Here is a 23,099-nt window from a genome sequence, read left to right as displayed (position 1 = left end):
CTCTCTGGCACTGTCTGCATACATGTGTAACGGCGTTGTGTAGGTGGTACTTGCAGCAACCCATGTTAACTCATTCACCGCCAAAGACGTCTTTGACGTCTTATCAGAAATAGCCATCCACGCCAAAGACGTGTTTGACGTGTTTTTGTTTTTATGAGTGCAGCGCGTAGTTGAAACACTTACCCAGCCTCTGACATGTCATCTGGTCCCTATCCTCAAAGGGTAGCCGACAGCACGTTATCAAACACATACCGCAGCTGTTGTTTGAAACGAGGAAGAAGGAGGAAAAGAGGAAAAACAGAGAAACGCGCTTCCTTGTACAGAGGAAAAAACGCCATTGAAACGCCTCTCGGCGCGCTGCACTGCTGCCTTGCTGCAGGGCGAACCTGGATTGCCTAGTCAAACCCGTGACGAACATGATCGATCCGGTTCCAGCAGCGCCTGGTCCCAAAGCCAAGCCGCGGACCCGTTCCTGTGTCGTGTGACTCGTGTCGCAGCATTCGTCCCACTCCCAGCCCGAACGAGAGGAGGAAAACGAGCAGCAGAGGAGGCAAAACGCTGATAGTGAAGGAGGGGGAAGGAGGTGCGATCTAGCTGCAGGCAGCTGTGGACAGAACTCTCTCTCTCTGTGTGTGTGTGTGTGTGTGTGTGTGTGTGTGTGTGTGTGTGTGTGTGTGTGTGTGTGTCTGTCTGTCTGTCTGTCTGTCTGTCTGTCTGTCTGTCTGTCTGTACACTCACTCACACTGAGCAAACTGTATTGTTGAATGTAAAAAAAGCACTTCATATATATATATATATATATATTTTTTTGTCAGTTGTGTCATAATGAATAATATTTACATGTCTGATGTCAATACAGTTCAAAATAAAAGAATTGAGAGCGAGTTCTGCATGATATTGTGTGCTGTACATAAATGCCATTTTCTGCAATTTCTTTTCTCAGAGAGACATTTTGGGTGAAAACAGGGTGTATATAAATGGCTCTAAGTAGAGTACAGAACATGCTAAAAGCTCACCTTTTTTTTCCTGGTGAACCCAGAGACGTACATCTTCATTTTGAGGTATTGCAAATCACTCTGGTGCTAATAGATAATTTACTGTGGGTCTTGAAAGATGACCAACAATTATGAAAATCTTTGGCCTGTGCTAAATATTGGCAGTCCTAAACTGGCGGTGAATGAGTTAAGGGCTTGTCCAGGGGTGGATACGAACCGCCGACCTTCGGCTTGGGAGTCAAAGACACTAACCACTCCACCAAGCTCTCTTGGTGGAGCTGATTAACATGCCTTTATACTGGGGAGTGAGTTTAACCAATCCACTCGCTACCACTCTGGGCTCACGAGGAATCAACACTGATTCACCTCGGTTACACGTGCACAAGTCAGAGATGCAAACTCATGTATGGTGAAAAAAGAGATGCTCGGGAGGAGCGTGTCACGCTGCACCGCGGAGCAGGCGGCACACTGCACCATCGCAACAGTTATTTCACGATTTCTCTATAAAACTCGTCCATTGACAAGAACAACGAAAGCAACAGACACATTTCTGTGCTGGATGAGTGGATATTCAACAAACCGCAGCATTATTCATCTATAAAGGAGAACTGTGGAACACACCTGCAGGGATCGCCTGGTACAAAAACAATATGGTAGCTCAGTGGGCATGGTTTTATTACAATGTAGTGAATGTACTCCTAAACCACACCATGTGCACAGATTTATAATACATACTGTCTGGTAACATGAAAGAGGGACTTTTAGGCCTCTATACAGTGAGCCAGAGCCATTACACACAGCCTGGCTACATACTGTGAACTCTAATAACCATTAGGCACCTGAGCATATGTGTGAACCATAACCATTGATTAATCACAAAATCACATCAGTAGGTTTAATTTATGATCCAATGTGTGTTTTGGTGACAATATGAATTAACCTGTTACTCCCTATACACATCATGCTTGTAGATAATGCATCACATGTTCTATGTACCGTAACTCTGTGGGCCGCTCTAGTGTCCCTGTTTGATGTTATCAAAAAGTGTCTGCCAAAAAATGGTTGCTGTCAAATAAATTGCAGCTTTTTAAATTTGTAAAAAGGAGGATTATAACAGTTATAATCCAGGGCTCAGAGCAGGTAGAAAATGCAGTTAAAAGGCACATTTTTCTAAATATTTTCTTTGTTTTATATAAAAACCCATCTGTAAATAATGTTTATTATAGTCTAGTTTTATATATACTGCAAAGGTTAGTTACATGTCTGTCCAGTAATACAATGAGTAATACACCCAGTTTATTTCTTTTGTATACTCACGTGACTCTTTTTTGAGAGAGGCGAGGTAACGTGCATCTGTAGATTTTATCGAGGGACCATGAAGGCGTCATGTGACAGGCTAGCTAGAAGCCTGGAGGTGCTGCTGGTGGCAGCTGCAACAGTGTTTTCTCTGCTATCAACCTTGTTAATCTCGTTATATTCTTCATCACAGCGGGTCATTACCCACTGTGCACTTAAACGTGCTCTAGTTCTGCATAAGCACCTGCAGCTCTCTCCTTATTTTACTGACTTTCTCACTAATCACACGGCTGTTTACATGCTTTTCTGAAAGGCTAGTTATGAACGGCTAGCGATCATGGATGTTCTCTCTCTCCCTCTCGGTAAGATGTTTGTGAACCTTGCTGCACATAACATTACTTACAGTATTTGCGGGAGTGCATGGGAGAAGTCTCCCGCTAGTGTTGATGCGTCGCGTGTAACGTTAGAGGAGGCACACACACACACAAACGGACGTTTAAAAAAAAAGAAATCGCACCCTTTTGCGGTTATGTAATCGCACGTGCTGACATCACGATTGCAATTCGTTTAATCGTGCAGCACTAGCGTGAATGCATTGTTTTTAAATCACGATCAAAATCATAAAAGTGGTCCTCATTTCTGAAGACTATCTTGCTGAACACAAAGTTTGCTGTTTCATAAACTTTTATTAATCTTCTTTCATGCATTTAACCAAAATCCTCAAACAAAAATCCCATTGACTTTTAGAGTTAGGAACTAGCATGACTAGCTGAGTTGGCCTACAAAAATACGTCATCCCTGCGGTACTCAATTTGTTCAGCCTGGGTGCCATGACCTCTGACCCTTGTCTTAACCTTCTGTTCAGACTGAAGTTTGTTAGTAACATTCTGCTATACCTGAGAAGGTTTCGGCCATGCTGATGTCGTTTTCGGAGATGTCTCCGATGCCGAAGTGAACCACCTCCATCGGACACTGCTCCTGAGCGTCATAGCTGTCCAGAATGTTCAAGATGGCTTCCACCGAGCCGTCCACATCTCCTGAGGTGAGAGGGCAAAGGTCGCAATCAACAGAAGTCAACTATTCATAAGTGTTCCTAATCCACAACGTTTCTACCCTGGGCGACGACAGTTCTACCCTCGCTGATAGTAAGTTTGAGAGAAGAAAGTGTCGAGGGACAAGAAAGCAACGGTGAACTAGTGATCTTATGTTGTATCATGTGAAGAGCTCGTCCGTTTCATCAGATAGTAACCGAGCAAGCAAAATTATGTCATGATGACGTTGTGATGACGTCTTTCAGTGACATCCAGGACATGGCCAAATCACAGCTGGTTTGGGGATGATTTAGACGTCTACACGGTAACATCGAGATGATGTCGAAATATGACGTTACCATGTTCAGTATTTCTGCTATGTACACAGTGTGTATTCAGCAGCTTTATACATAATTATGTCCAGATTAACAATTTATGCTACATTTTCAAAAAATTAAATAGTGCCTCAACTGGGATTTGACCCCGGGATCTACAGCTTATCAGCCTTCTACTCTACCACTACACCATCTTTTCGCTGAGATCATCAGAGGGAAGTTGAAGTAATATACCGTAGGCCTATATGAATCTTTTTATTTGTTACAGTGGTATCACATCCGTGGGGTCGGGATAATTTAAAAAACGAAAGGTAATTTAATTCAAACTTTAATCTCAAAGAATCATTGAGGGTTCTCTCAAATTTGTCTCCAGCCTATAATGTTGTTTATCCAGCGCTCCTGTACATATAGATGCCGTAGGAAGTAACCTTATAAAACGTGTTTTTTATTTAAATTTAACATAGCCTACGTGGGCGTCAAGTCTTTGTGGATCGGACATCACAGTGTGACCAACAATTTGTGGAAGCAGAAGCAGAACCCTGAAAAACATGAACCCGCCCAAAATGCTCCATTCCAACTTCCAACTTGTAGACTTTTACGCCTCACAGTGTTTTTTTTTTTTTTTGCCCAAAACAATCTGGCAACAAGATATGCAAATGAGACAATGCAGGATTCAACTGCAATTGATCTCCTCGTAGTCCCACCTCCATCAGCGCTGGTGATTGTTCGATGAGTGCTGATCAGTCCGATTTTGGATAAGAATAGACCAGAGTGAGAAATACGCAATTTATTTGACATTGATTGCAACCATTTAGTTATCCTCATGGATATTTCAGTGGTGAGTGAAGTTAGTTGGATAGTGATACGTGATACTCTGGGCCAGATCTGACTCGTCATGATATGACTTGATCTTGCCACAATTGGGCTCTCTCGATTCGTCTGGGTCCGTCCTGCTTGCTGGGAACCGAAGTGACAGTGGAAGCGTAACTTAACAGCTAACGTTAGCCAGGGCCGACTACACACTACTCTGTGCATGAGCATGACAGTCACCCTCTGCCACCGGGACATGTACGCTGGTGTCCGCTGTAGGAATGTAGTGAAAGCACTGAGCCAGCATGCAGAGAAACCGCTTCTTAACATGCTGAACAATGCCGACATCTTGACACCAAAGAGCATCAAGCTAGCTAGCCCAACACTGGGATCAAGCAGAGAAGGCTTCCTGTCACTGTTTTCCAAAATAAAAGTATTCAGGGTGGATGTAAAATGTACGGTCTGACAATGGCAACTTGTAGCACTTTTGAAGTAGAAACCTAGTCGAATCACCTGATGTTATAAAAAGAAAAGTTAATAAATTATATTCTAAAGTTTAATTGATGAACCCTCTGGTTTTTCAGGCTTCATCAGTCATTATCAGGATACTCTTCAAACTGGCAGCATTATCAAATTATATATTGTGATAAATATCGATATCGATCAATATGGAAAAGAAATAGCGTGATCATTTTTTGCCATATCGCCCAGCCGTAGACTAGCACATGCTTCCTCCGATACATGTGCAGTTGCCAGCCGCTTCTTTTCACCTGACAGCGAGGAGTTTCACCGGCAGGACGTAGCGCGTGGGAGGATCACGCTATTCCCCCCAGTTCCCCTCCCCCCGAACAGGCCGACCAGAGGAGGCACCAGTGCAGCGACCAGGACTCCACCGGCAGAGACGGGCAATTGTGTCTATAGGAACATCTGACCAAGCCGGAACTCTCAGTGGCAGTTCTTCACTCGGTGACAAATATGACAACGTTTCTGCATTCGGTGATGACAGTTCTACTGAGGGATACGTGCTCAGTAATGTGAACACACTGTATTCATGCATTACACCTTACACTTTACGTATGTAGGTGAGATATCCACACAGAGAACATCAGGGGGAATCTCTTCTAACCTTTGATGATGAGTGGCAGAGCGAGCTCGTCTCTCTCTGCTCTCTCTCTGGGTCTCATGGCGGCTGCCTGTTTGTTGGCCCTGTAGAGGGCGCTCTTCCTCTGCCTCCAGCTGAGGTGAGTGAGCCCCTCTCTCTCCCTCCTGTAGCTCTCCTGGTGTTGTCTCTGTTTGGCCTCCACGGCTCGCTGCTCCTCCTCTAGCTGATGCTGCTCCTCCTGGTACAGGCGCCAGTCCACCACCTCCCTCGCTCTTTGCTGCCCGGACGACAACAGCATGAAGGCTGGACACATTTTGATTTATTGCTCATTTTAACAAAATATTGCTACCTGAGATCCAACAGTTAAAGGAAGAGTTATGACATTAAAATTCTGCCATCAAGGCCTGCACACCTAGCCTGGTAAACCAGCTGGTCACGTGAACTTACATTTCATTTCGTTCTACCAGACCGTCTGGTCTTAAGCTTTCACGCTGTTGCATACTCCTGTACTTGTTTAATCGTTGTTATTGAGTCTATTTCTGCAACAACTGCACATTATGGCTGTTTCAACTCGACGAACGTTGACATTAGTCCTCGAGGCGGACAGGCAAGGAGGCAGCCATTATTGTTTTGCTAGCAGCATTCCTGATTGGCCGGTTACAATGTCAACTACGAGGCGGGTCGCATGATTGGCTCGTACGCTTTGCAGTTTCTGCAAAAGCCCTCCCAGGGCTTGAGGCCAGACGGTCTGGTAGAACAAAATGAAATGTGAGTTCATGTGACCGGCTGCTTTACCAGGTTACTGCACCGCCAGGACGCTGAATCGGTCTGGTAAAATCATGTGCAACCGCTCCCACCCCCCTCGGCAAGAGGCTGAAGTCTGACAAAACCTAAACCTCTCGCCTCTAAGAACAGCTTCTTCCCAACTGCCATCGGCCTCATCAACAAGGCCCGAACGCCCGCTCTACTAAGGACTCTACCACCCCCACCCCAATATCCCCCTATACATTACTTAAAGTCCCTGGAAACCAGAAATATTTCTTTATTATTTAGCATTTTGAGTTCATCACATCACAGGACCCTATGTTAATAAGCCACCAGCCAAATTTGAACGATGATGAACGTCGGAAAGTATATAAATTTAGGTTTGACAGTCATGGCAAAACTCATGAGAATCAATTCGTTTTTAGAGTGTATTTTCTCCCGCGGACTGTGTGGGCGTGTCCCGTCTGCAGCAGGTCTCCGAGAGAGAGAGAGCGCGAGACAGAGGGGGGGAGGGAAACGGAGAAAGAGAGATCGAGTGCTGTGTCGAACACACACACACACACACACACACACGTGTGTGTGTGTGTGTGTGTGTGTGTGTGTGTTCATTGCTCGGAGAGGGAGAGAGAGAGACTTGCTGCGACTGCACAGCGCTACTGTGTCTGTGTGTGTGTGTGTGTGTGTGTGTGTTCGTTGCTCGGAGAGGGAGAGAGAGAGAGAGAGAGAGAGTGAGAGAGAGAGAGAGAGAGAGAGAGAAGCATAGCGCTTGCACACAGAGTGGGAGGGAGACAGACACTGAGCGAGCGCTGTCACTGGGGGCAAAGAACGGACAAAAGGAGGGTGGGTGCGGATTGCGCGCGTGTACAAAGGTTATATAGAGCTTATGACGTCATAAGCTCCTGCATTTCAGCACCTCGCGCACTGCTCTCTTCAATGAGGAAGTACCTTGTACAATCTTGTAGAAAAGTGTCGATTTTAAGGCTTTGGGTTGAAAGTAATGTATAATAATTTCTGAGGGACACAATTACTAACATAAGACCCTAAATAACATACGGTAGTTAGAACGTTTTTGTGGATTTTGGTTTCCAGGGACATAAAGTAGCTGCAGAGCTGCACTGCATTTGTTACCGTATTACTGCATTCATTAACGTATCATAGCTGCTTCTCTTTTTTTTTTTTATAATTTTTTCCCCCTGATTTTTTATCCCATTTTATCCCCCATTAGTGCTCATTTGATTTCTCAATCCTGGTTGCTACTCCATCCTCTGCCGATCTGGGGAGAGCCGAGACTGATTCCATGCTTCCTCCGAGACATGGGCAGTCAGTCAGCTGCTTCTTTTCACCTGACAGAGGAAGCTTCACCGGTAGGACATAGCACGTGGGAGGTTCACGCTATTCCAACCAGTTCCCCTCCCTCTGAACAGGCGCCCTTAACGACCAGAGGAGGAACCACACTAGCAACCAGGATATTGCATGTTTTTGTGAAGGGGGTTCCTATATGAAGGAAACCCCCGGGAGGCACGGGGAGAACATGCAAACTCCACACAGAAAGGCCCTTTTGCCGACCTTAGCTGCTTCTCTTAGCAGAATATTTTACTCTATTTTTTTTCCCCTCGGGACCTTCTAATTTGTGTGTATATTGTATATATTGGACTGCACTTTGATTTTTTTTTTAAATAATCGTATATTTTATATTTTTTGTCTTGTGACTATTGATGTGACCACATACTTAGTCAAATTCCTCGTATGTAATCTGATTGCCTAGCATAGCACTAACACAGCAGCTGTAAAAGTAGTTAATGGTTTTATTTAATCCCTGGAAAAGAAGCATCACTGTACTGCACTTTTTATAGAGTTTACAAAAGCCTTTGATACAGTGAATCATGAAATACTGACGTGGTTTAGGACTGTTGGAAGAAACTGTTGGTTTGGTAATTACCTTTTGTACAGGACTCTGTGTGCAGGGTTTCACATCTAGCTCCCTTAAAGTCGCCAATGGTGTGCCACAGGGATCAGTCCTTGGACCACTTTTATTTACTATTTATAATAACAGTCTTGATCAAAATGTATCCAATGCAAATTTCCACTTTTATGCATAAAATGCATTTCATTTCATTTACTGCTTGGCTCCTACACAGATTGAGACTCTTTGTCAGCTACAGCTTGCTTTTAATACTGTTTGTCATTTGAAGCTCGTTCTAAATGCTGGCAAAAATAAAATAAAATTTTAAATGTTTAAATAAACTCATGTAAATAAATAAACACACAAAAAAATCCTCCACTGAATCTCCCATCAATTACCACTATTCAGGGCAACAAAATTGAGGTTGTCACTTCCTATAAATATCTTGGTACATGAATTGAACCCTCTCTTTTAAGCCACACATTAAGCACATTGTACAGAAGCAGGCTGTGGGTATAAGCTCTGCCGTTGGCTCTGACCATTTCAGTCAGAGCGAAGGGAAATCCCTTTCCGCTCCCTGCATGTTACCGCTCTCAAATGCCTCCGCTGCTATGAAACAACAAATACACTGCTAGCTAGCAAGCTACACGCTGAAAATTGAAGAGGTTTTGACAAAGATTTGGATTGTGCAATAAAGCAGACCTGCTTGGTACTTTCGGTGGAAGGTTGAAAAGATAAGGGATGATTTTTTTCTCCGCTAGCCCAGAGTGAGAGTGAGTTGAGCCAGACTCAGCACAAAACGAAGTGTGGAGATAGTCTGGCAAGCGAGACTACATTGTTAGTCAACTGAAAGTGACTGGGTTTTCATTTTAGGAATAAGGCTTGTTTTTCTTTGAGGATAAAAGGGGGCTTTTCGCAAAACCAAAAACAGAATTAATTTGTAGGCAAAATGACCCTTAACTCATTGAGTGCCAGCCACTTTTGGAAAACGGATGCTCCCAGTGCCAGCCGTTTCAGAGCGTTTTCAGTGATTTCTCGAGGCCCACAGAATATTGTGTGATATTACTATGTAAACACCGAACACGCCCAAAGAACGATGAGACTCTATTGTATCATCAGCAAAAAAAAGTTTATTGATATCATTTTCCGTTCTTTAGTTATCAGCCGGAGAATATGTAGGTTGTTTTCACCAAAAACAGGCGTTTCAAACTAGAAGCTGAGATAATCAGCCTTTTGTGAAATGAAGCATTTCAAGCACATCACTGACTCTGAAGCTAATATTTTCTGATGTAGTGACACCTCAAAAATAATTTCCTTCAATAAAACAGCGAAAACAAAGGAATTTTGTTTGGCAAAATAATATTTTTTAGCTGCAACCAGCAGCGCTGGCCCCTGCGTGCGCAGACCACCTTCTTGCTGGTCTTGATTTACTGCTGGTGGGCATCAGATATTCTAGCTTGTGTTTGTAAATCTGTCCATCGAGCCTCCTGCTGTCTGGGTCGGTGTTGTATGCTGCCCTGCGTGCCCCACCCCCTCAACTGCACACTCCTCCGTGGGAGTGTCTCTGGTGGCTCTCTGCTGCGTCTGCTCTGCACTGAAACGTGCGCTACGCCCAGCTTTTTCACAGCGTTCCGCCGTTTTTCCTCCCAGCGATTCCAGCTGAGAATAATGTAACTTTTCAGAAAGACGCTGGTGTCGGCAACTAATCATGTGGAGGGGCTATCGCAGCGGAGACAGAGGGGCTCAATTGTGGCAGCAGATTGGCTGCTGTTCACAGGCACAGCTAACGTTATGCTTCATGCATATCGATGCGGTTTCCGTTTCCCCATGACTTCTTCTCTGTTTTTTCCTCACCTTTCTCTAATCTGGAGAGCACTGTCGCCACCTAATGGGTCCGTAAAATAGCTTATACACATTCGACATCGCCCATATTTTTACAGGAGATGCATCTGGCTTTGATCCACGTCCCACCGTCAAAAAACGCAATTGACGACTTTAGTCGTCATTGGCACTCTACGTTACTATTTGAATTGACGACGATAGTCGTCATTGGCACTCAATGAGTTAACCCAAACTGCACTTTATTTTTGTGCCAGTACAGCACTTAATGAACCACTATACAGTCTGGTTATGTGTTGAAAGTCCTGGGCAGGACATAAAAGACCTCCACCCGGACCACAGGAAGTGATGCGTTCCCCTCACCTCTGACTCCACCTCCAGGATGGTCTCCCCGGCATTGGGCAGCTCCTTCCAGCCAACAACCTCCACGGCAGCTCCAGGCCCAGCCTCCGCCACCACACGCCCGTGCTCATCAAACAGGAAGCGGACTTTGGCCCAAGTCTTCCCCGCCACCAGAATGCAGCCTTTCCTCAGCGCCCCCCGCTGGACAATGGCTGTCGTCACGGGTCTGACAGAGGGAGCAACCGCAAACTGTTTACATTTCGCTACAGCAGGAGGCTCCAACCAACCTGACACCTTCAAAACTCTACTAGGGCTGCAAGATTATTATTATTATTATTATTATTATTATTAATAATAATTCATTTTCCGATTTTCTCCTGTTTTCTCCCCAATTGTACTTGGCCAATTCCCCCTGCCGATCTGGGGAGAGTTGTAGTCAGACTAGCACATGCTTCCTCCAATACATGTGCAGTTGCCACTAGCGGGTCGCGAAGGTATTGCAAGTGGGCCGCCAAATCATTTGCAAACAAAAACTCTGAAAGTAACTAAAGTTAGCTTAGCTAGCTTGCATTGATGCTTGGCAACTCCAATGCACTCCTGAGGGAACTATTTTTTGTTGGCAGAGACAAATGACAGACAGAAAGTATCTGCAAATTACTTTAAAATGTCGTTATTACTTGATGCATAGCTTTGTTTACGCTGTACAACTGTTGTATAAAAGCAATATTTATTTATTAATATTTACTTGAGGTCTGGCTGTTGTTGTCTAATATCGTCACGGCTGTGATCATCTTCGGCACTTGGCCTGCGGCCTCGTGCCTACGACTGAATCACAGCCATGAAATACCTCAGGGTATGAACTGGACTACCTCAGAATATACCCGGGGTATATAACAGGCTAGCCCACTTTAACCCTGGGTATAGTCTGGCCAGGGGATATATCTTGAGCTGTTACACCGGGACACCGTCCTGTCCTGTGATTGAACAGGATTTGGACCTGGGCCACTGTGCTGTCCTGTGATTGGACAGGATTTGAACCTGGGACACCGTGCTGTCCTGTGATTGAACAGGATTTGAACCTGGGACACTGTGTCCTGTCCTGTGATTGGACAGGATTTGAACCTGGGACACCATGCTGTCCTGTGATTGGACAGGATGTAAATGTAAAAGACCAACCCTTTCCCTCTGTCGCTGCGGCTCTCGATGATGGTCCCCTCCACCAGGCCGGACGGCTCCGCCTTCAGCTCCAGGACCTCGGCCAGCGCTACCGTGGCCTCTGCCAGCGCCAGCAGGTTGTCTCCCTGCACGCACGCACGCACACACACACACACACACCTTCTATTACCGTTTCTACCGCTTAGCTTACTTTTGATCTAATGCTGCATTCATGTGGTGTCGGAATAATCTGAAAAATTTGTTCCCAACGGGGAAACTTCATGAACGCCCCCTCAAATCGGAACAACACAGAAATAAGTGGTGGGTCGAAAGCTGCTATCTACTTTAGTTTTTGAGATGATCAATCCCCATCTTAAGTTTAGGTTGTTTTTTCATATGAACTAAATACATTTCTTCTGAACACGATTCCGTTTGTTGGCAGCCTCAACTCGAATGCAGTTTAATGAAAACTTAATTTACTAGATCAGGGAAATGCTAGGCAGTGCTATCGCAAAAACCAATCAAATGCTTGTTCTAGCATCACATGACTTGAATCAGCCAATGATATCTGCGCAAACAGGACGTACTAGGAAGTGAACAAACATGAAATAAACGCATCACAGAACGACTGAAGCCTAAGCTGTCAGGTAAGTCTGTTTTATACATAGATAATGTTTAGCGAATAGAATTCTAACATTGCTAACGTTAGCTATGTTGGACGTTACCAGAGTGGGAAATTAACGTCAACTTTTTACAGTACATTGTACATTATTTTGCGTCTTAAATCTACCAGCCACTTTAGTATTTCACCAGCATTTAGCTGCAGTGGTAATTTCTCACCCTGCACCTATAAGGCTACTGTTGCAGTAGTGGCCTTGTGTCCATCTAGATTCTAGATGGACACACCAGAGCTGCCAACAAACCGTTTTAGACTTCATAGAATTATTTGGCATCATACATAAAATATTGTGTCAACTGTCGATGAGGATCAATCAACAACACGAAAAACGGTCTTGGCCCACCGTCTAAAAGTGTTGGTACATGACTTCCCGACTCAACGTCATATATGCATAAACATGGCGGACAAAGGTAAATGTTTTCTTGATGGTAAGAAACGTTTTGTTGCATATGAACTTCTCACAACTCTATCAACTGCTCACATGTCATTTGTAATTGTAATTGTTAGTTGCTGTCCATGTATTGTAGAGTGACCTACAGTAGATTAGTTAGAAAAATTATTTATTAACATTAACGGTCCTCTGTAAAGACTCGTGACAGGGTCCTCTGTAAAGACTTGTGACGCGGTTCTCTGTAAAGACTCGTGACACGGTCCTCTGTAAAGACTCGTGACACGGTCCTCTGTAAAGACTCGTGACAGGGTTCTCTGTAAAGACTCGTGACAGGGTCCTCTGAAAAGACTCGTGACAGGGTTCTCTGTAAAGACTCGTGACAGGGTCCTCTGAAAAGACTAGTGACAGGGTTCTCTGTAAAGACTCGTGACAGGGTCCTCTGTAAATACTCGTGACAGGGTCCTCTGTAAATACTCGTGACACGGTCCTCTGTAAATACTCGTGACACGGTCCTCTGTAAATACTCGTGACACGGTCCTCTGTAAAGACTCGTGACAGGGTTCTCTGTAAAGACTCGTGACAGGGTCCTCTGTAAATACTCGTGACACGGTCCTCTGTAAATACTCGTGACACGGTCCTCTGTAAATACTCGTGACACGGTCCTCTGTAAATACTCGTGACACGGTTCTCTGTAAAGACTCGTGACAGGGTTCTCTGTAAAGACTCGTGACACGGTTCTCTGTAAAGACTCGTGACACGGTTCTCTGTAAATACTCGTGACACGGTCCTCTGTAAATACTCGTGACACGGTTCTCTGTAAAGACTCGTGACAGGGTCCTCTGTAAAGACTCGTGACATGGTTCTCTGTAAAGACTCGTGACACGGTTCTCTGTAAAGACTCGTGACATGGTTCTCTGTAAAGACTCGTGACAGGGTTCTCTGTAAAGACTTGTGACAGGGTCCTCTGTAAAGACTCGTGACAGGGTTCTCTGTAAAGGCTTGTGACAGGGTCCTCTGTAAATACTCGTGACAGGGTCCTCTGTAAATACTCGTGACACGGTCCTCTGTAAATACTCGTGACACGGTCCTCTGTAAATACTCGTGACACGGTTCTCTGTAAAGACTCGTGACAGGGTTCTCTGTAAAGACTTGTGACATGGTTCTCTGTAAAGACTCGTGACATGGTTCTCTGTAAAGACTCGTGACACGGTTCTCTGTGAAAACTCGTGACACGGTCTTCTGTAAAGACTCGTGACAGGGTCCTCTGTAAAGACTCGTGACACGGTTCTCTGTAAAGACTCGTGACACGGTTCTCTGTAAAGACTCGTGACACGGTTCTCTCTAAAGACGCGTGACACGGTTCTCTGTAAAGACTCGTGACATGGTTCTCTGTAAAGACTCGTGACACGGTTCTCTGTAAAGACTCGTGACACGGTCCTCTGTAAAGACTTGTGACACGGTTCTCTGTAAAGACTCGTGACACGGTTCTCTGTAAAGACTCGTGACACGGTTCTCTGTAAAGACTCGTGACACGGTTCTCTGTAAAGACTCGTGACACGGTTCTCTGTAAAGACTCGTGACACGGCCCTCTGTAAATACTCGTGACACGGTTCTCTGTAAAGACTCGTGACACGGTCCTCTGTAAAGACTCGTGACACGGTCTTCTGTAAAGACTCGTGACACGGTCCTCTGTAAAGACTCGTGACACGGTTCTCTGTAAAGACTTGTGACACGGTCCTCTGTAAATACTTGTGACACGGTTCTCTGTAAAGACTCGTGACACGGTCCTCTGTAAAGACTCGTGACACGGTCTTCTGTAAAGACTCGTGACACGGTTCTCTGTAAAGACTCGTGACACGGTTCTCTGTAAAGACTCGTGACAGGGTCCTCTGTAAAGACTCGTGACACAGGTCCCTGGAAAGACTCGTGACACGGTTCTCTGTAAAGACTTCTGACACGGTTCTCTGTAAAGACTCGTGACACGGTCTTCTGTAAAGACTCGTGACACGGTTCTCTGTAAAGACTCGTGACACGGTTCTCTGTAAAGACTCGTGACACGGTTCTCTGTAAAGACTCGTGACACGGTCTTCTGTAAAGACTCGTGACAGGGTTCTCTGTAAAGACTCGTGACAGGGTTCTCTGTAAAGACTCGTGACACGGTTCTCTGTAAAGACTCGTGACACAGTTCTCTGTAAAGACTCGTGACACAGTTCTCTGTAAAGACTCGTGACTTGGTGCATGACACGGTGCATCACCTTGAGAGCGGAGATGTGGATGGCCTGAACATCTCCTCCAAACTGCTCACACACCACATCATGAGCCAGCAGCTCCTGCTTGACTCGCTCTGGATCTGCGTGAGGCTTGTCGCACTTATTCACCGCCACGATGATCGGCACTGAAACAGTAGAAACAGTAGAAACTCAGTGGAGAAACAGCAGGAACTCAGTGGAAATAGTGACAGTATGAAGCGCAGCAGCACCTTGGGCGTTCCTGGCATGTCGGATCGACTCGACCGTCTGGTTCATCACGCCGTCGTCCGCCGCCACAACCAGCACCACGATGTCGGTGGCGCTGGCTCCGCGGGCCCTCATGGAAGAAAAGGCAGCGTGGCCCGGAGTGTCCAGGAAGGTGATCTTCTCTCCTGTAGGCAGCTGGACTGGAGGAGACAACTGACTGTTAGTAATCTGGACAGACAGAGAGTCAATCAGTAAGACAGACAGTCAGTCAGTCAGTCAGTCAGTAAGACAGTCAGTCAGTCAGTCAGTAAGACAGACAGTCAGTCAGTCAGTAAGATAGACAGACAGTCAGTAAGACAGACAGTCAGTCAGTCAGTCAGTCAGACAGACAGACAGTCAGTCAGTCAGTAAGACAGACGGTCAGTCAGTCAGTAAGACAGACAGACAGTCAGTCAGTCAGTAAGACAGACAGTCAGTCAGTCAGTCAGTAAGACAGACAGACAGACAGACAGTCAGTCAGTAAGACAGTCAGTCAGTCAGTAAGACAGACCGGTGACGATGGTTCTACCCTCGGTGGCGTTTCTACACTTGGTGACAGTTACAGAGAGGATCTCTATCCATATCGTACACTCTTAGCACCGGTGTGCTTCCTTCTCTATACTAAATCCCTCAGCCATGTTATTTCCTCTCATGGCTTCTCCTATCACTGCTATACTGAACACTTTGCTTGACCTCTCTTCCCCCCTCAGCATCTCTGCATCTCTCAAAGACATCAGTGCCTGGATGTCTGCCCACTACTGTATCTCAAACAAAACTTTGCAAAGACAGAGCTACTCTTCCTCCCAGGGAAATACTGCCCTCTTACAGACAGAAAAGGAGACTTTACCCTACACTTGTTTTTTTCTGTCTGACCCTACACATTACCTACACTGCTTACTTTGAGTAGATTTATATATTTCCCTTGGGTTTGCATTTTATTATATATATTGTCAGTCTTTAGTACTGAACGTTTATGCACTCTGTACTTACGTATATACTTATATGTATATAATGCATTGGTGATTTGTATGATCCCTCATTGACACAAATATATACACCTGTGTTTTCTCCACCAATCAGTGTTGAGTCTTTGATGTATATGAGTGCTCCTCCTACTTCCTCCTTTATTCTGATGAAGACCTCTGTGTCGAAACATCAAATAAACTGACCTGGGAGCTCAATTTCAGTGTGTGGACCTTTCTTTTCTTTTCTTTTCTTTTGAATCCTGAATTCACCCATCAATCTCAACGGTCAATTGTTAATTATTTGGACAGACAGACAGACAGACAGACAGACAGACAGACAGACAGACAGACAGTTCTGACCCAGGAAGGCTCCAATATGCTGGGTGATGCCTCCCGCCTCGCCGGCCGCCACCTGGCTCCTCCTCAGGCTGTCCAGCAGCGTGGTTTTCCCATGATCCACGTGGCCCATGATGGTGACCACGGGGGGGCGGGGCTCCAGGAGCAACGGGTCCGCCGGGGGTCTGCCGGGGACCAGAACCAACCGCATCAAGACCAGAACCATCCCCAGAACTTCACTCTCAACTCAGTTCAAAAACCAAATATAGGAACTATTCATTATTACTTTGTACAACACTAATAGAACAGGTACTACTGCTGCTAACAACAACAATAATAATATTAATGTTATTTATTATGGTTTCATTTACATAGATCTCCTGTTTAAAGCCAGTGTTCATAGTGTTTTGTCAGATAATGACCATAGAAAATCTTTCAAGTAAGAAAAACATCCAAATGTGAGTTCTTTAACACAGGTCATCCGCCTCAAACTACTGAATATATTTGCTATAATGAGATATCTGATACAATAGCTAAATATTACAGACTGGAATACCGTAATTCCTCTAATAGTGGTAGTAGTAGTCAATTAAATACCGGGTCTCTGATAATGGCCAGGGGCATGGTCAATACGAACAAATAAAGACCGACCCCAAAAAACAAACAGAGGAAAAAACAATGGTGGAGATACCGGTAAACTCCTGAGGCCCATACCACGAATGGAGGATAAACAGATCCAGGATCTGTCCCTTGATCTGGTTTGGCTTAACCAGATCAAAGCAATCGCGCTATTCTGTACCCCGATGCCAGTTATCAGCTGGGTCTGTCAATTTGGATTTCTTTATCAGCTCTGAGCTCGTGCACCTGAAAATGCTCATGAACAGGAGCTCGTCCCCACGAAAGAGGCGTGGTTTTGTAACAACTAGCCAATCACAATGCAATATGGACAGCTCTGGATTTTACAGCGTCAGACACGCCTATTTCCTCATTCATTGAAAGCCACATCAAAGTGGCAAATTAACTGAGCTTTACTGCATGTCAGAATCAAAGTCTGCGTTGAATACGAGTCTGTTACTGAAGGACTGTCTAAAGTTACCACTTTTATTCACATCAGTCATTTGATTTCTGCTGCCATTTCTGCCTAGTGCCTATAGACCTTATTCGATTGACGTCACTCACGTACGAGCACGCCCACCGCCGCCATGTTCTCGACATAACGCTGCAGCTCTTAACTCATTCTCTGCCAGGGTCATTTCGGTCTGTGTGCTCCCAGTGCCAGGATTTTGAGCATATTTCCTGATCTTCCAGGACCCACAGAATATTCTGTGCTAGGAATAAAATTACACAACATATCTCACAATAAAGCAGAGACTCTCTTCTTACCCCTTGTAAAAAACTGAAACTCTCCCATGTTTCCTTGTTTATTTACAAGCAGTGGAAGTTAGCTTGTTTTCACTAAAAATGCCCTCTTTGGAACAGAAATACGAGAAAAAGAGGTTTTTAGTGAAGGACACCGTTTCAAGCAGAACTCTCTTTTGAGCCTTTTATTTTTTGCCTCAGTGACACATCAGACACATTATACAGTATTTGTTTTCCCAAATAAATAAATAAAAAATAAGAGAATGTATTTGAGGGAGCTGTGTCGGTCCATCCCGCCCAGTGAGCGGCTACAGCGAGAGAGAGAGAGTCTGGCCCCTGGGGTTTCTTGACAGATGAGGCTTGGCCGCAGTATTTATCAAAGTATGATAAATATGTGCACAAAATCAAATAAATAATTTACTTTTACAGTTGCCATGTGGATTTTTAGCTTAGCTTGATAAAAGCATAAACAAATGGAACGAACCCTTATGTGGTCACACTCACACACTCACTCTCTCTCTCTCTCACACACACACACACACAGGAATAACGAGTGCTGTAACGTTACCTGCTGTCACGTTACCTCTCATAACTAACGTTAGCACAGAAGATCACACAATAGCTACGTTAGTGCTGTAAACTTTGAAATGTTTATGTGACACATGTTTCGCCTTGGTTGCTGGGGACGGGTGTGTGACGCGGTTTGACGCGTTTGACGTATCCATGTGATTCCCCCTCCCTTGAGTGTACTTGAGTGTGACAGAGCTCTCCCTTGAGAGGGAGAGCTGGCAAGAGGAAACGTGAAGCGAGTCATGCCGGCGGCATAAGTTATAAACAATGCGTGACAATTATACTCGAATGTTGTGTGTGTGATCATTTCATCTCAAACGCGATACAAAAAATAGGCTACTTTTTACCATCGTCATCGCTCTCTCCAAGTGGCACCCATTTCTCCTCCTCCGATTCATCTGTGTCAGACCAGAACACTGTGAAGGGGAGCCTTCTTTGCCCTGGCCCCCTGTCGTGGAGCAACAACGAAAATGCCGGCGTCTTCCTCGCCATCGTCGCCATCCGAGAACGACTGGGTCGGACTCTGTTTCGACCACAGGCTCCACCCATAAATACTAAACTAGCGGGTTCCTTTTATCTGTTTGACCTGAAACAATGTCACAGGCTGGGAAAGGGTCTGATCTAATGTAAACAGCCAAAACATGAAAGTACGTCCGAGTACGTCTTTGGCACAGAACGCCATTGTTAAAAGTACGTCCGGGTACGTCTTTGGCAGAGAATGAGTTAAGTGACAACCTATGTGAGAGCAGCGTTTATAGGAAGCTAGCCGCCGTTAGCGTTACCTGTATCGTTCCAATTGTGTTCGGATGGTGACCTGCGTTACACGTGGCTGTAGAAATGACAGCAATAAAGTCCCCGTGGTTTGTTTCTATCTCTACTGTCCACAGACGTGAAGAGAGCGAGACGGAGGATACGTCAGCAGCACAGGAGATGTGTGGATAGTTGGGAGAGACAGGTGAAACTTTCTGACAGCTCCTCACAGCAAAGTCTGTTCATCTCGTTTTTTCTTTTGTTTATTATTACAGGCATTAACGGCAGCATACAAACAACAACTCTGGGGTTTTTATTGCTGTCATCACTATCGCTATTTTGTAATGGAACAGAAACGACAATAAGGCCGTTACTCTAGTTGTCAGCTGCAGGACGGTATGTCAACAATATGGCGCTGTCCGGGGTTAGCGAATAAGGTCTATACAGCAGATTAATATACACTACTCAATATAGTCTACTCAATAAAACCTGCATGTGTTTTTTGTGAGTAGGAGTGTAAACTCAGTCTAAATTTCCTAAATCCGTAGGCCTATTTAGATCATAGATTTAACGTCTGAATCAACACGGTGCAGGCGTAGTTTTAATTAAATAAAAAAATTGGCTATAAAAAATAGCAGCTCCGTTGCACACAGAGCACCTTAGTGCGCTTTGGAGACGTTTATGGTAACCTTTTTACGCAGGTGATTTGGTGATATTTCTCCACGCAGCGTTCAGCTGCAATCGGCAGGGTCAAACGTGCTTGGGAGCAAAGAAAAATTAATACTTCACACTGGAGGAACAAACCATAATCTTAAGGAAATATGAAGAATTCAAAGATGTAGGCTAATAAAAACCAAAGGCAACACTGCTGCACATAATAATCACAGAAAGGAGGGCTGGCAAAAAATGTAGATTGTCTCAATGTGAAAGTTATTCAGCTTGCTTGATTTCGCCACCAATGTTCAGCATCTCCGTTGCGCACACGGTGCGCTTTAGAGACGTATATGATTAAATGGGTCTTGGCGGTGGCAAGACTCTTCTCTCCTTTTCCAGGAAGCTCATTGGTTCATGAGCGGTGCCTTTTAAGCTTTAATCTTATCCTTGCAACTTAACCTGCTATCGACCAGGTTAAGTGTGAAGCATAAGTTGCTATGGAAATATATCTCGGTAAGAAGTTAACTAGCGTCGTAGCACGGCAAACCCAGGGTTAAACCTGAAGTTACCTCGCTAAGCCACTAATCTTGCTTCGTGGTATAGGCCTCTGGTGCCTGTTATAAAATAATATAACATAACTGTAATTTGTAGTTATGTACCACAAGTATGCCACAAGATGACTCGGCCTGCGGGAGTCCCTAGAGCATGCCGTCGTCGATTACCATAATTATCGAAATGCATTGCACTAACTAGGGATGGGCATCGAATTTCGAATTTTTGAATAATCGTTGTTATTATCAAGGTCGACTTTTATTATTGAAAGTCGAAATTCGAAGAAAAAAAAAAGTAAAAAAAAAAAAAAAAAAAATTTGGTGAGTGAAATGTTGCATTGTCTCCCCTGATTCTAAGTATAGTCGAATCGCTTGGTTTGAGCAAGTAAAACAATTTTATAAGCATTTTAAGCAAGGTTTGTGGAAAAATGAATGGCGGATGAAATCCCATGAAGAGGGAGAGGGGGTGACTTTGGCACCCCTTTGGCACCCAGACCTGAGCCTACTAAATATTTAATGAACCACTCATGATTGTCAAAACTGTTTATTATTTTCGAAAATGTCAATGTCATGTAACATGTTCTTTACTTCAGTGGTGCAATGCTTGTTTGAGCTAAAAATCCACAGCAGAAGCTTTTTCTATTAATTAATAAAGCCTTAGACTTAGAATCAGGGGACACAATGCAACATTTCACTCACAATTGTTTTTTTGTGTGTTTTTTTTGGTTTTTTTACATTTTGAATTTTTTTTACATTTTTATTTTTATTTTCGAATTTCGATTAAAAGTCGACTTTGGCCAGCGAATTTTGAATAGTGTTTTTGCTAGAAATGCCCATCCCTAGCACTAACAAAAACAAAACAAAATAATGCTACCAAACGAACCCCACCAGAAGCAGATCAGAAAACAAGGAGCGATATTTTGGCGGGACAACGTCGCGATATAAATTTTTTGATCAAGTCAAGTCAAGTTTATTTCTTAAGTTTATTAGCCCTAATTCTCAAGCATGTCTCAGAGGGCTTTACAGAGAATGTCTATCTCAGTCTAGCTAAATCAGGATTGAACAATCTTATATTAGAGAGAGAGAGAGAATATGGGGAACGGGTGGGAGTGGTGTGAGGTGGAGAGAAGGGGGAGGGAACGGGTGGGAGAGAATGGGGGGGGGGGGGGGCGGGGGAGGAGAGATATCGCCTAAGCCCATCTCTCACCTTCTCTCCACGTCTCTGTTCTCTCGCTCTCGGCTTTCGCTCAGCTTGGCCCATCTGAACTTCATCCCGGACCGGATCACCGCCTCCTTGATCCAGCGCTCCTCCAGCACCGAATCCGGCTCCAGTGAGTCCAGGTCCACATCCGTGTTGAGGAGCGCCTCCAACACGTGATCTGAGACACACCAGCCAGTTAGCATGACCTGAGACACACCAGCCGGTTAGCACACAGACACTGTGTTCTGTTAAAAGCCAAACTCAAGGGCTACGGTTTCTCAGACACTGCCCTCTCTTGGATGGAGAGTTATCTGTCTGGGAGAAAGCAGAGAGTGTTTTTCAATGGTAGCTTATCTGCCAGCAAAGACGTCCTCTGTGGAGTTCCACAGGGAAGTTGCCTGGGTCCACTTTTATACTCCATCTTTACCAATGACCTGCCCTGTGTTCTAGAAAAGACTAATGTAGTTATGTATGCTGATGATTCGACTATGTTCTGTGCAGCGTCAACATGTAAAGAGCTGAATGATGTACTATGCGAAGAATTACAAACTGTGTCTGATTGGGTAGAGCAAAACAAATTGGTTCTGAACTTAAGTAAAACAAAGTGCATGGTAATTGGTACCAGTAGAAGGCTTGCAAGAGACTCGTGCTTAAATCTATCTATGGGGGGAACCCCAATTGAACAAGTGAGGAAAATTAAGCTGCTTGGCGTCATAATTGACAATCACTTGGCATGGTCTGACCATATTGATCATACAGCAGTAAAAATGGGGTAGGGTATTGCCATGACTAGAAAATGCTCACACTATGTTACATCGTTAAGAAATCAGGTGACACAGGCACTCGTCCTCTCTCACTTAGGGTACTGTATGGCTGTGTGGTCCAGCGCTGCACAAAAACACATTAAGAAACTCCAGCTCGCACAAAACAGAGCTGCAAGATTAGCTCTTCAGTGTTCTTTCAGAACCAATGTCAGAGAGATGCACCGTCGGTTGTCATGGCTGACTGTTGAGGCAAAAATAATATCTAGTCTTGCTATGTTTACTCGAAATGCTATTGTCGATGGAAAACCAGAGTTTTTTTTAGAGCAGGTACAAACAGGTCTAAGGCATACTCATCATACTAGACAGGTCAGTGTATGCTCTTACGACCTTCCAAAGCCTAGAACAAATCAACTCAAAAATGCAGTCATTTATAGAGCAACCAGTCTTTGGAATTCATTACCCACTCATATGAAACACATCAAAGGTAAATATCCATTTAAAAGATCTCTGAAACAGAAGCTATTGCATGAATTTACACAACAGGAATGATACTCGCACCATCAGCCATGCTTGTTGTGCCTCAATTCAATAATCTGTATTGATAACCTCCTTTAATGTAATGTGTATTACTATTTTTAAAACTTTTATGATGCTTGTATGTGTATTGTAAATGTCATGTTTTTATGTATTTGTATGTAAATGTAAATGTATTGTAATGTATATTTTATGTGGACCCCAGGAAGACTAGCAACCACTGTTGTGGAAGCTAATGGGGATCCGAATAAAGAAAGAAAGAAAGACACACCAGCCA

At 44.4% G+C, this 23,099-nt stretch overlaps 1 protein-coding gene across 1 annotated transcript in view; it reads right to left on the bottom strand.

The window, feature by feature from the left end:
• The window catches only part of mtif2 (mitochondrial translational initiation factor 2), a 51,593-nt gene that overhangs the window by 10,058 nt on the left and 18,436 nt on the right, over positions 1 to 23,099 (bottom strand). Inside the window, exons 4-11 of the mRNA XM_083644015.1 lie at positions 21,531 to 21,702; positions 16,464 to 16,624; positions 15,123 to 15,299; positions 14,899 to 15,038; positions 11,595 to 11,719; positions 10,440 to 10,644; positions 5,594 to 5,846; positions 3,188 to 3,328 (exon numbers count right to left, since the gene is read on the bottom strand). Coding sequence (XP_083500141.1) covers positions 3,188 to 3,328; positions 5,594 to 5,846; positions 10,440 to 10,644; positions 11,595 to 11,719; positions 14,899 to 15,038; positions 15,123 to 15,299; positions 16,464 to 16,624; positions 21,531 to 21,702 — 1,374 coding nt within the window. The remainder of the gene's footprint in view (positions 1 to 3,187; positions 3,329 to 5,593; positions 5,847 to 10,439; positions 10,645 to 11,594; positions 11,720 to 14,898; positions 15,039 to 15,122; positions 15,300 to 16,463; positions 16,625 to 21,530; positions 21,703 to 23,099) is intronic.

The sequence above is a fragment of the Poromitra crassiceps genome, assembly GCF_964638095.1.
Source record: "Poromitra crassiceps genome assembly, chromosome: 1".
NCBI lineage: Eukaryota > Metazoa > Chordata > Actinopteri > Beryciformes > Melamphaidae > Poromitra > Poromitra crassiceps.
This window is presented reverse-complemented; position numbering and strand designations above follow the sequence as displayed.